This window comes from Olea europaea, chromosome 13 (genome assembly GCF_002742605.1).
Source record: "Olea europaea var. sylvestris chromosome 13, O_europaea_v1, whole genome shotgun sequence".
In the NCBI taxonomy this organism is placed as follows: domain Eukaryota; kingdom Viridiplantae; phylum Streptophyta; class Magnoliopsida; order Lamiales; family Oleaceae; genus Olea; species Olea europaea.
The window spans coordinates 14,948,117-14,960,015 of NC_036249.1; the positions used below are offsets into that span (position 1 = coordinate 14,948,117).

The window sequence follows — 11,899 nt, forward strand, 5'->3', positions numbered from 1 at the left end:
TCAAAAGGATTCGTCCTCGAATCTGAACCTGCATCAAACAGAGAGAGATCAGATACATTAAAAGTAGCTGAAACATTATACTCACCAGGTAAGTCCACTTTGTATGCATTGTCATTGATCCTCTCAATGATTTGAAACGGTCCATCGCCTCGTGGTTGCAATTTTGACTTCCTCTGTTCTGGAAAACGCTCTTTTCTGAAATGCACCCAGACCTAATCTCCAAGCTCAAATGTAACGCGCCTTCTTCCTTTATTTACTTTTGATGCAATCAGCTTTCCTTTCTCTTCGATCTGCATCCTGACCTTTTCATGGAGTGTTTTCACCATCTCGGCTTTGCGTTTCCCATCCAAGCTACCTCGTTCATGCACAGGCCATTAAATCCATAGGTGTTAGTGGATTAAAACCATAAACAATTTCAAAAGGAGAAAACGAAGTAGTAGAATGTGTAGCTTAATTATATGCAAACTCTATAAACGGTAAACACTCTTCCCATGATTTCAGATTTTTATTGATCACTCTCCTAAGTAGTTGAGTCATAGTTCGATTAACTACCTCAGTTTGTCCATCTGTTTGTGAGTGACAAGTTGTAGAAAATAATAATTTAGTTCCTAACTTACTCCATAGAACACGCCAAAAATAACTCAAAAACTTCATGTCCCTATCAAACACTATACTTTTAGGTACTCCATGTAAATGTACTATTTCGCTAAAGAATAAGTCTGCAATATTAGTAGCATCGTCAGTTTTATGACACGGTATGAAGTGCGCCATCTTAATAAACCTATCAACCACTACAAATATTGAATCCTGAACCCCTTTTTGTCCTAGGCAAACCTAACACAAAATCCATAGATATGTCTACCCAAGGTTCACTAGGTACAGGCAAGGGAGTATACAAACCATGGAATTGAACCTTAAACTTAGCATTTTTACAAGTTATGCACTTTCCACATATTTGTTCTACGTCATGTCGCATTTTAGGCCAATAAAAATGTTTCCCTAACATGTCTAAAGTCTTTTGAACCCCGAAGTGTCCCATTAAACCACCCCCATGTGCTTCCCTTACCAATAATTCACACAAAGAACAATTAAGAATGCACAACTTATCTTCCCTAAACAAATATCCTTCATGCCTATAGAATTTATCAAATGCACATTTGTAACATGAAGCATAAATACTAGAAAAATCACAATCAGATTCATACATGCCCTTAATATGCTCGAAACCAAGTAATTCAGTACTTAATGAATTTAAAAGCACGTACCTTCGAGACAACATCAGCAACTATATTTTCGTTACCTTGTTTGTACTTGATGACATAGGGAAATGTCTCGATAAACTCCACCCATCTTGCATGTCTTTTGTTCAACTTACCTTGACCTCGCAAATGCTTTAAAAATTCATGATCGGTGTGTATCACGAATTCCTTTGGCCATAAGTAGTGCTGCCAAGTCTCCAATGCTCGAACAAGTAAATACAGCTCCTTATCATATGTCGGATAATTCAATGCTGCCTCACTCAACTTTTCGCTAAAGTAAGCAATAGGTCTCCTTTCCTACATTAACACTGCTCCTATACCTATTCCTGATGCATCACACTCAACCTCGAATATTTTATCAAAATTTTGTAATGCCAAAACAAGTGCTTTATATAGCTTATCCTTAATGGTGTTAAATGCAATTTCTTGAGATTCTCCCCAATGAAAACCTACACTCTTCTTTACTATTTCAGTCAACGGTGTGGTGATGGTTTTAAAATCTCTTACAAATCGCCTATAAAAACTAGCAAATCCATGAAAACTCCTAACTTCAGTTATAGTTTTAGGTGTTAGCCATTCCTTTATAGCTTTTATCTTTTCTTCATCGACTTCCACCCCGTTAGCACTAACCACAAATCCTAGGAAAACAACTATATCCATGCAAAATGTGCACTTTTTGAAATTAGCATATAGTTGTTCCTTTTACAACACAACAAGCACACAATTTAAATGTTCTAAATGCTCATCTAGATTTTTGCTATAGATTAAGATGTCATCAAAATAAACTACAACAAATTTCCCAATAAAAGCACGCAAAACATGGTTCATTAAACGCATAAAAGTGCTCGGTGCATTAGTGAGTCCAAACGGCATAACTAACCATTCATACAATCCATACTTAGTCTTAAACGCCATTTTCCATTCATCACCCTCCCGCATGCGAATTTGATGATATCTACTCTTAAGATCAATCTTACTAAAAATGCAAGCACCGTGCAACTCATCAAGCATATCATCTAGCCTAGGTATTGGGTGACGATACTTTTGCGTAATATTGTTGATAGCTCGGCAATCCACGCACATTCTCCAAGTCCCGTCCTTCTTAGGCACCAGCAAAACAGGTACAGCATATGGACTTATGCTCTCCCTGACATAACATTTGCTCATCAACTCCTCCACTTGCCTTTGAAGCTCCTTCGTCTCTTCGGAATTTCTTCGGTAAGCTGGTCGATTTGGTATGACAGCTCTGGGTACAAAGTCAATATGATGCTCGATGCCTCTGATTGGTGGCAATCCACTTGGCATCTCTTCAGGAAACACATCGTCGAACTCTTGCAATAAAGACTTAACCAAACTAGGGAGGGATGCGTTAGAATCCTCGAAATTGAGGAGGGACTCCTTGTACACTAACAATATCATTTGCCTATTATCGCTCATAGCCTTTTTCAACTCACTCTCTTTTGTATAGAAGTTGACATTTGGCTTTTCTCTCCGCTCAGCTGACTCCTTTTCTCTCTGCTCATGTGGCTTCTCTCTCTTTTCTTCACTCTCAGCCGCTTCACTATTTTCTCTCTTATTGATGGTTTCACTATTGCTTCTCCTTTTTTCTGACTCTCTTATTCTCTCGTCTTCTTCACTTTTCAGCTTGATTTGATCTCCATACACTTGTACACTTTTTGAAATTAGCATACAGTTTAAATTTTCAAATCTCAAGTGATAACTAAATAATTAAAAATATTTTATTAATTAAATATAGTAAGATCTCAATTGTACAATAAATGGTCACAGTTACGTATTTATATGTCACAACTTATTTATTAGTTACATATTATCAAATTAATTGATCATAAATTATTTTTCGATCACAAATTAAAAATATTATAGGTCACAATTTATTTATTGATCACAAATCACAATTTTTATAGGTCACAACTTATTTAACGGTCATAAATTTTCAAATTAGTTTTTTAAAAATTATTTCTCATCTACAAGTTATCGAATTTTCAAGTTACAATTAAATAATTGGTCACAAATAACCAAACAGATAGTCACATACACATACACAAACACTTCACCCCCACCCCTTGTCCCACTCTACTACCAAAACTTGCTCACAAATCAACTATATAGTTGGTCACAAACACTCTTCTTCTCATTAGCCACCTTCACCACCATGACCACCACCACAAGACCAACATAACACAACCGTCACCGTTAGACCCACCGCTAATAAGAACCACATCTCCAAATGACTCTCAAACAGACCCAAAACTCAAAGTCAAACTAGTATCCCAAGTTGAGCTCAGACCCAATGAACTGATCAACGACATCTATGCTTCTTATCTTAGTAAATGATTCTCTGGTCAGGATTCATCGGCCATCGTTATTGTCACCTTCTTTTCGCTCGAGATCCATCGCTACTAGTCAGTCTCCACTTCAAAATGCCAAGCTTCCTCTAGTGGGTTGAGAGAAGAATAAAGTGTGAGAAGATAGAGAGAGAATATGTATAGAAATGATTTAAGGTTTGAGGGTTTAATTGGGTTGGGGATGTAGTTATATATACTAATATATAATATAATTATTAATATTAAAATATTAAATGTTCACCTATTTTTGTTAAATATACTTCATATCTAATTTTTGAAGTGTGATTTTTAAATATAATTTCCACTAAATTATCTTCTTTTAAAAACTTCAAGTGGAAATTATAGGAAACTCTAGAGTTAAATCTAGGGTTCTAAAATCATATTTCAACTTTATAATTTCAAAAATCAGAGCTTTTATTAATTAATAACAAATATAAAAATTAATTAATCTATCTAATAAATAATAATTTCAAACCCTAATTTATTCATTTCCTACCTCTCGTTCTCTCTCTAAACTAGGAACCCCTCTCACCGCCGCCTCACCTTTCAACAACTCTCTCGTCGCCTCCCTGAGAACTTCTCAACCTTAGACTACCAGCGTTGGAGCGAAGCCACTAGCAGTCGTCGAAGTGAAGCAGTGTCATATCTACCTTCACGCTCCTCACTCTCCTCGAAGCCACTCAAAGTGAATCAGTGACTGTCACAGGCATCGCCATCGCGATATGCATCTGGATGTGAGAGACGATGGGACGTGGTGTTGTGTGTGTTGTGGTTTAGTGTTGTGGGCTGTGTGGTGTGGCTATATTGTGCTGGTGTGGTGCCGTGGGCTGTGGAGAGAGGTGGTGGTGCGTGGTTACGATGTTGTGTAGGGATGGTGGTTGGGCGTGGCGGTTGCTCTAGCAGTGTGCGGTGGCATTGGTAGCGTGGTGGTTGCTCTGGCAGTGTGCAGTGTTGCTGATTGGCTGTTGTAAGATGGTGGATAGCTCTACGGTAGTAGATCTAATGGTTTGGTGATGTTTGGCGAATCTGGTGATTTGGTAGTGGTTAGCGGTGGTTGTGGTAGTAGGTGGGGTGATGGTGAGATGTTGGAGGCTGTGGTCTGTCGAGATGAATGTGTTGATTCGTTTGACAGTGGTGTTGGTGGCGGTGATCGTCACAAATGTTGATGGTGGTCACAGATTATTTGGTTGATTGTGACCATTAAATTGGTAAATCTATTACCAATGTGATCAATAAAAAGATAAATTGTAACAAAAAAAATAATATGTGACCAAAAAAATTAATAATTTGTGATTGTTGTGACATTATAGTATCTGTGATCTGTGACCTATAACACAATTGTGACGTGTAAATTTTTAATTTGTGATCGATGAGTAAAGTGTGACCTGTAAAATTTTTGAATTGTGGCTTAAAATAATTTGTGATGTTAAAAGATTATGATTCATGATCAAAATATAATATGTGACTAATTAAAATGTAAATCTATGAACAAATTGTATAGATCTGTAACCTTAATTTGTTTAGTTAATAAAATATATTATTTATTAAATAAATTATAAATAAATTTTAATGAATATCTGATTTTTGGAATTTGAAACTTTTTTTCTTACTTTTGAAATAGACAATAATAAATTAGATCCATACTGTGAATTGTTTCATACCATAAATAAACTCAAACACTCAACAAATTCGTTGGGCAGGTGGATTCACATATCTTACAAATTATCTTTCCCAAACTTCAATCACAGGCCTTTTTAATTCTTTGGATATGTAAGCCAGGTCCAAAACAATTATATGGGCCAAAAATACGCTAAACTATCTTCTTTTTAAGGCGTCCCAGATTTAGGGTTTCACAATCAGTGGTATAGTAGCTCCACAAGAGAAGGTCACAACTGCAAACCCTATTAGCCAACGTATAGCCGGAGAGCAGCCACTTATCCGCCACCATGGGGTACAAATCTTTTCAAATTTATTCAATTACATACACATTTTTGCATAATTTTGCTATGTATTCTACCCGGAAGTATTAGATTGATGTGGGAAGTTAATGCCTTATGAGTTTTTGTAATGTTTTTTGTGGTTTTGTAAACTAAAATTTCATCCTGTAAAGATGCTGCCAGGAAAATATTATGTTTTTCTCCTTATATACCTTGTTGAGCTGAAGTTAATGGAAATTTGTTAATCGGATAATTTTCTCTATTGTTCGTTTTTGAAAGTGACCTGAGTGTTTTTTCTTAGTTTGAAATGAATGTTAAGGACAATTTTTTTGATGCATTGGATGCTTAGTGATATCATTTTCGTTTGTGAATAGTGATTTTTGTAAATTATAAAAATGATATTGGAGTGGTGGTGCAGAGAGGATGGTACAGCTGTGGGTAATTTTTGAGTTCATCTTGGCAAAGCTGAAAAGCCCTGGGCGATGAGCAGCCTTGAATGATAATTGATTTAAATTAAATGTCTCTCTAGACTGTTAGCTTCTCTTAAGCTATGAAGTTGCAGATCAGTAGAGATGAAACATTTGAAAAGCATCGACGTTGAAAATGATAGGTTATATACTCCAGAGTATTCTTCGTACAATTATTCTCTTTAAAGGGATCTCTTTTATGAAATTAAAAATAGTTATTTACAGTCCATCTTGGCAAAGCTGAATAGCTCTTTTCAAAGGGCCATGAGCAGCTTTGAATGCTAATGGACTAAAATCAAACGTCTCTCTAAACTGTTCTTGGCTTCTCTTAAGCTATGAAGTTACAGACCAGTGGAGATGAAACATTTAAAAAACATCAGCATTGAAAATGGTATGTTATATATAATCCAGAGTATTCTTTCGTACAAGTATTTTCTTTAAAAGGATCAATTATGTGAAATTGAAAATAGATATTTACAGGCCATCTTGGCAAAGCTGAAGAGCCCTTTTCGAAGGGCCATGAGCAGCTTTGAATGCTAATGGACTAAAATCAAATCTGTCTAAACTGTTCTTGGCTTCTCGTAAGCTATGAAGTTGCAGATCAGTAGAGATGAAACATATGAAAAATGTGGAACCATTAAAAATAATATGTTGTATAATCAATAAGTATTTCTTTTGAAGTAACTAGTCTGTGTTGTCTCTTTAAAAGGATTGGTTTTTGTGAAGTTGAAAATGGTTATTTGCAGTTCATCTTGGCAAAGCTGAAGAGCTCGTTCCGAAGGGCGATGAGTAGCTTTGAATGCTAATGGACTAAAATCAATGTACATCCAAACTGTTCTTGGATTCTCTTAAGCTATGAAGTTACAGATCAGTGGAAATGAAACATTTAATTACTGTTAAAAATGATGGTTTTGCATTCATGAATATTTCTTTCTTTGAAATGTTTCTCTTTAAAAGGATTGCTTTTTTAGAATTGAAGTAGTTATTGCCAATTTGCCAGTCCATCTTGGCAAAGCTGAAGAGCCTTTCAAGGGCAATGAGCAGTTTTGAATGCTAATGGACTAACATCAAACATCCATCTAAATATTCTGAATTCCAGTTGGTCAATGGAGTGGCAGAATAGTTGGCTGTAACATATATAAACTTTGATGTAGGAAATTCTTTGTACCGTATGAGACTTATCCGTATAATTGGAAGTTATATTCAAACAATTGAAATTGATTGCATGTAAATCACAGTAAATTTTGTTGTATGGCTAGATCTTCATATGTGTAATAACGAGTTTGCTGCAGCAATGCAGCATAGCTTCACTTGCTTTTATCTTAGTATACTTGAATTTTAATTTTATCAAGGTCCTTCGTCAATTGTTATGCACTTCTGTGTTAGGCTTACAACAATTACAGCATATGGGATGCTTCTTTTAATTTTCTTTTCATATTTGGAGTTGCTAGTTACATTTTGTTGACTGTTTTATGCAGGAAGACACGTGGAATGGGAGCTGGTCGCAAACTAAAGTCCCACCGTAGAAGGCAAAGGTGGGCTGATAAGGCTTATAAGAAATCCCATCTTGGCAATGAGTGGAAGAAGCCATTTGCGGGCTCCTCTCATGCAAAAGGGATCGTTCTCGAGAAAATGTAAGAATTTGCTTGTATCTTTTCCCCCCTCTTGAAAAGCCTTAAACTGTCCTATGTTTGTAGCTCATCTCCAAGATTGAAATATTGTTAGTGAATGAATTTCAGTGGTATTGAAGCCAAGCAGCCTAACTCTGCTATCAGAAAATGTGCTCGAGTGCAACTGATTAAGAATGGGAAAAAGATTGCTGCCTTCGTACCCAACGATGGTTGCTTGAACTACATTGAAGAGAATGTGAGTAGTGTGATGAGTTTTTCAGCCATTGGCTTATTTAACATCCATATTGTGCTTCCTTGATCATCTTCTTGACTTGAAAAAGTTTTATCTGATTGAAATAGGATGAGGTGCTGATTGCTGGATTTGGTCGTAAGGGGCATGCTGTCGGAGACATTCCTGGAGTCAGGTTCAAGGTTGTGAAGGTGTCAGGTGTGTCTCTTTTGGCACTCTTTAAAGAGAAGAAGGAAAAGCCAAGGTCTTGAATGTCCAGTTGGAAGACTGAGCTTGGCTGCAGGTTTTGCAGTACATCAAGTTCTCTCATTTTTCTTCTACACCCCCACCATTTGTCGTTTTCAGAGTTGAGCATTTGTTCTATGTTTCAGTTTTGGGACAAAATTTCTTGACTTTCTGATACCATATAATCTTGGAATCAATTAGAATAGCTGCCCTCTCGATTGTAACTCTACCATCTTCTCTCGCATGCTTTTATCTTCCTTTCTTGGCTCTTTGAGTCCCTATATTTTATTGGTTTGCCAATTAGGATGGACATTGTTTTCCATATTATTGCATTAACTCCTCGATTTATCATTATTTTGTCCAGTTTTGCTGCAAGTATAGAGAAAATCAACAAAATTCTTGAAAAACACCCGGTAGTTTTTCACAAGTTTTTGAAACAGCAAACACAGAATTGCACCTTACGAATGCTGCCAACACAACAGCTGTAGCATTTCTGTCAACAATTTCCAGTACCTGTGGAATTATTCTAATTTGTCAAAGCTACTATGACAAAATCAATCTGCTGTCATTTACGACAAATGCACAAGAATATAGAAAAAGCTACAATTTCCTGCAGGTAAGTTTAGTATGCACGACCAAACAAGACGAAATAGGTTACTACTATATTAAGAGAAAAATCTTGTTCAACGTTAATTCATGCACTAATTTCGTTTGGATTATAAAATAATTCGTTGGTTCTTAGGTAGAATAAAGGGTGGGCAAGATTCAAAAGCATGGTCCATTAGAGAAATGGCACTTAAAACTGTTCGTGCAAGAAGTTACCCTAGGATAATAAAATCAAGATGGAAACTTAAAATATAGGGTAAAGTATTACGGATCATGGACAGCAAGATTGGTGCATATGGAAGGAAAATGCTTGGAGTTCCATTTTTATCTATTTTTTAGACAGTATAATCAGAAAAGTGGGTGAAACCAACATGCTGATACACTGTAGAAAAAGTTCGAAGATCTCTACCAGCCTAAGATCATGCCTATTAAGTTTTAGGTTTTTGCTATTTGTACACCGGATAACAAAACCCTAAGTTTTATCTAGTAATGGATTTTATAATTTTACACGCATCATCCAGACCCATTAAAATGCAAAATGTTCGTTTTCATTTCAAACAGAAGTGGGGGACTGCACTCAGTCATACTGTTCGAAGCTGTCAGCAAAAGGTTGAATGGATTCAACTTTTAGACCATCTAAGTTAGGTCTTCATATTTGCATTTCAAACTTCAGTACTCTCTTTTTGACAATTTATCTGTATGTAAACTATCGTGTGATTCTTTGCGTATAAGTTGCATTATTTATTAATCTTTACCTACCATCACAAAGCAAGTTGCTTAATTCCTCGTTCATCATGCCCTTTTGTTTTCGTTCCTTCTTCTACTAAAATGAGCAATGAATGCTATTTTCAAAATTTTTTTCGACATTCACAATGAATGAATACACATTTTCATTTATAGAAACATAATTAAAATTCTAAAGATAACATGAAACAAATTCATTTTTACCAAAAACGGAAATTAGTCCCTTGCTTTGCTCACGAATACCCTAAACATCATAGAGTGATTCAGTTGGTACCTTCGAATAGACCATGTCAAAAAGTTCTCCTTTGAAAGCAAGAAAAGTACTCCTGATGCAAACCTCGACGAACAACGTCGCGAGACCCGACAACAATACGTTGAAGTACAAACCCAGATCATTCACAAACAAGGAATTCAAAGGTAAAGAAAGAATATTGACCCCGTGGCTATAAAAAACTAGAAACCAATATTATAAACGTTTGGAAATCACAAGTTAGCACTTGGAATTCTCGTAAAGCTGCTGAAGAACAAAGTAGGCGAAAAATCCTCTCAATTGTTTATCATCAAAACTGTCCGTTACAATGAGAGTTTCAAAGCCTATTTATAATGTTAAGTTGGCTTGGAAACTTAATAGAAAGCCTTAATTCTCGAATTCACTCTACATGAGTTGGGTCAAAATAGGCCCAAAACAATTAAAATAATTAAAACAAAGGCCTAACATAATATTATAAGAGTTTAGGCCCAAAACTAAATAAATAAGGTCCAAATAACTTATTAGGAAAGAAAATAACTAAATGACTTAACCCAATGTAATTGAGCCTTCACGACTTGAATAAGATTGATGATCATGGCCTCCTTGTAAGCCCAACTAGTTGGAGTTAGCCTTAGACTTGGTCTCTTCTTCAAGTGTACATCCTACCAAGCCTTGTAAGGCTTCTTGTAGCTTTTTGGACCGAACTTTGTTATAGGGCAGTTGGTATTTGAAAATCCATGCCTTGTGCGTCCTCTCCAAGCTCATCCATGCCTCGTGCATCCTCTCCAAGCATATCTTGAGTTCCTTCCTCAAGCTTATGCGTTTCTTTTCTTCATATTCCATTCCTCCTAGCTGTCCCATATCATTTCCTCTGTCCTCAAAAGGATTCGTTCTCGAATATGCACCTACATCAAAAGGAGAAAGGTCAGTCACATTAAAGGTAGAACTAACTTAATGATAAGTGGGAAGATCAATCGTGTATGTGTTATCATTGATCTTCTCCAGAACTTCGAATGGTCTATCCCCACACAACTTAGAATTCCACCGATTAGGAAATCTCTCTTTGCGCAAATGAACCCAAACCCAATCACGAGGTCTAAAGGTGATTGGCTTGTTTTCTTCCTTTATTGGCTCGTTTAGCAACCTGTTCGTTGTGCAAAATGCGTTGTCATACTTTTTCATGAATCTTCTTTACTAACTCGGCCTTATGCTTTCCATCAAGGATAGCAATCTCATTAATAGGTAGAGGCAACAAATAAATGGAATTAGTGGATTAAAACCATAAACAATCTCAAAAGGTGAAAATTTTGTAGAATAATGCACCAGACCTATTGTATGTAAATTCAATGAAAGGAATGCAAGCTTCCCAAGACTTTAGATTCTTTTTAAGAACAACTCATAACAAGGCTCCTAAAGTTGTATTTACTACTTCGATTTGACCATCTGTTTGGGGATGACAAGTACTAGAAAATAACAAAGAAGTTCTCAACTTACCCCACAAAACATGCCAAAAGTGACAACTTACCCCACAGAACACACCAAAAGTGACTTAGAAATCAAACGCACTACTTCACAAAAGAATAAATTTGCCACATGAGTAGGGTCGTCGGTTTTGTTACAAGGAATGAAGTGTGCCATTTTAGAAAATCGATCAACCAAAACAAATATAGCATCCCAACCATTTACACATCAATCCAAAGGTATGCAGGATCCGATAAAGGCATATATAATCCATGTGGTTTAACCCTAGTCTTTGCTTTCATACACGTTATGCATCTAGAACAGATTTTTCTCAACATCTCGCTTCATATGAGGCCTAAAGAAATGTTCTTTTAACATATCCAACGTTTTAGAAATTCTAAAATGCCCCCATTAAGCCTCCCCTATGTGATTCACACACAAGCAATTCACATAAAGAACATTTAGGAATGTAAAGTTTGTTTTCCCAAAACAAGTAATCGTCGCTCTAATAAAAATTTTCAAACGTACCCCTTTCACAAGCAGCAAAAACACTACCAAAATCTAAATCATTCTCATAAATCTCTTTAATATGCTCAAATCCTAGGAATTTAGCACTAAGAGTAGAAACAAGAACATACTTGCTTGACAAATCATCAACTACTACATTGTCCTTACCTTATTTGTATTGAATCACAAATGGAAACATCTCAATGAACTTCATCCA

At 36.1% G+C, this 11,899-nt stretch overlaps 1 protein-coding gene across 1 annotated transcript; it reads left to right on the forward strand.

Moving 5' to 3' along the window:
• Positions 1-5,460: 5,460 nt before the first annotated feature.
• LOC111407699 (40S ribosomal protein S23) lies at positions 5,461-8,468 on the forward strand. Its single transcript, XM_023037335.1, has 4 exons — positions 5,461-5,576; positions 7,508-7,663; positions 7,769-7,895; positions 8,000-8,468. The coding sequence occupies exons 1-4, from the start codon at positions 5,572-5,574 to the stop codon at positions 8,138-8,140; spliced, it is 429 nt and encodes a 142-aa protein (XP_022893103.1). The 5' UTR covers positions 5,461-5,571; the 3' UTR covers positions 8,141-8,468.
• Positions 8,469-11,899: the final 3,431 nt, after the last annotated feature.

Coding starts and splice junctions, on each gene's coding strand:
- LOC111407699 (XM_023037335.1), top strand. Junction 7,664..7,768: donor GGGATCGTTCTCGAGAAAAT/GTAAGAATTTGC, acceptor AATGAATTTCAG/TGGTATTGAAGCCAAGCAGC. Junction 7,896..7,999: donor TGAACTACATTGAAGAGAAT/GTGAGTAGTGTG, acceptor TGATTGAAATAG/GATGAGGTGCTGATTGCTGG.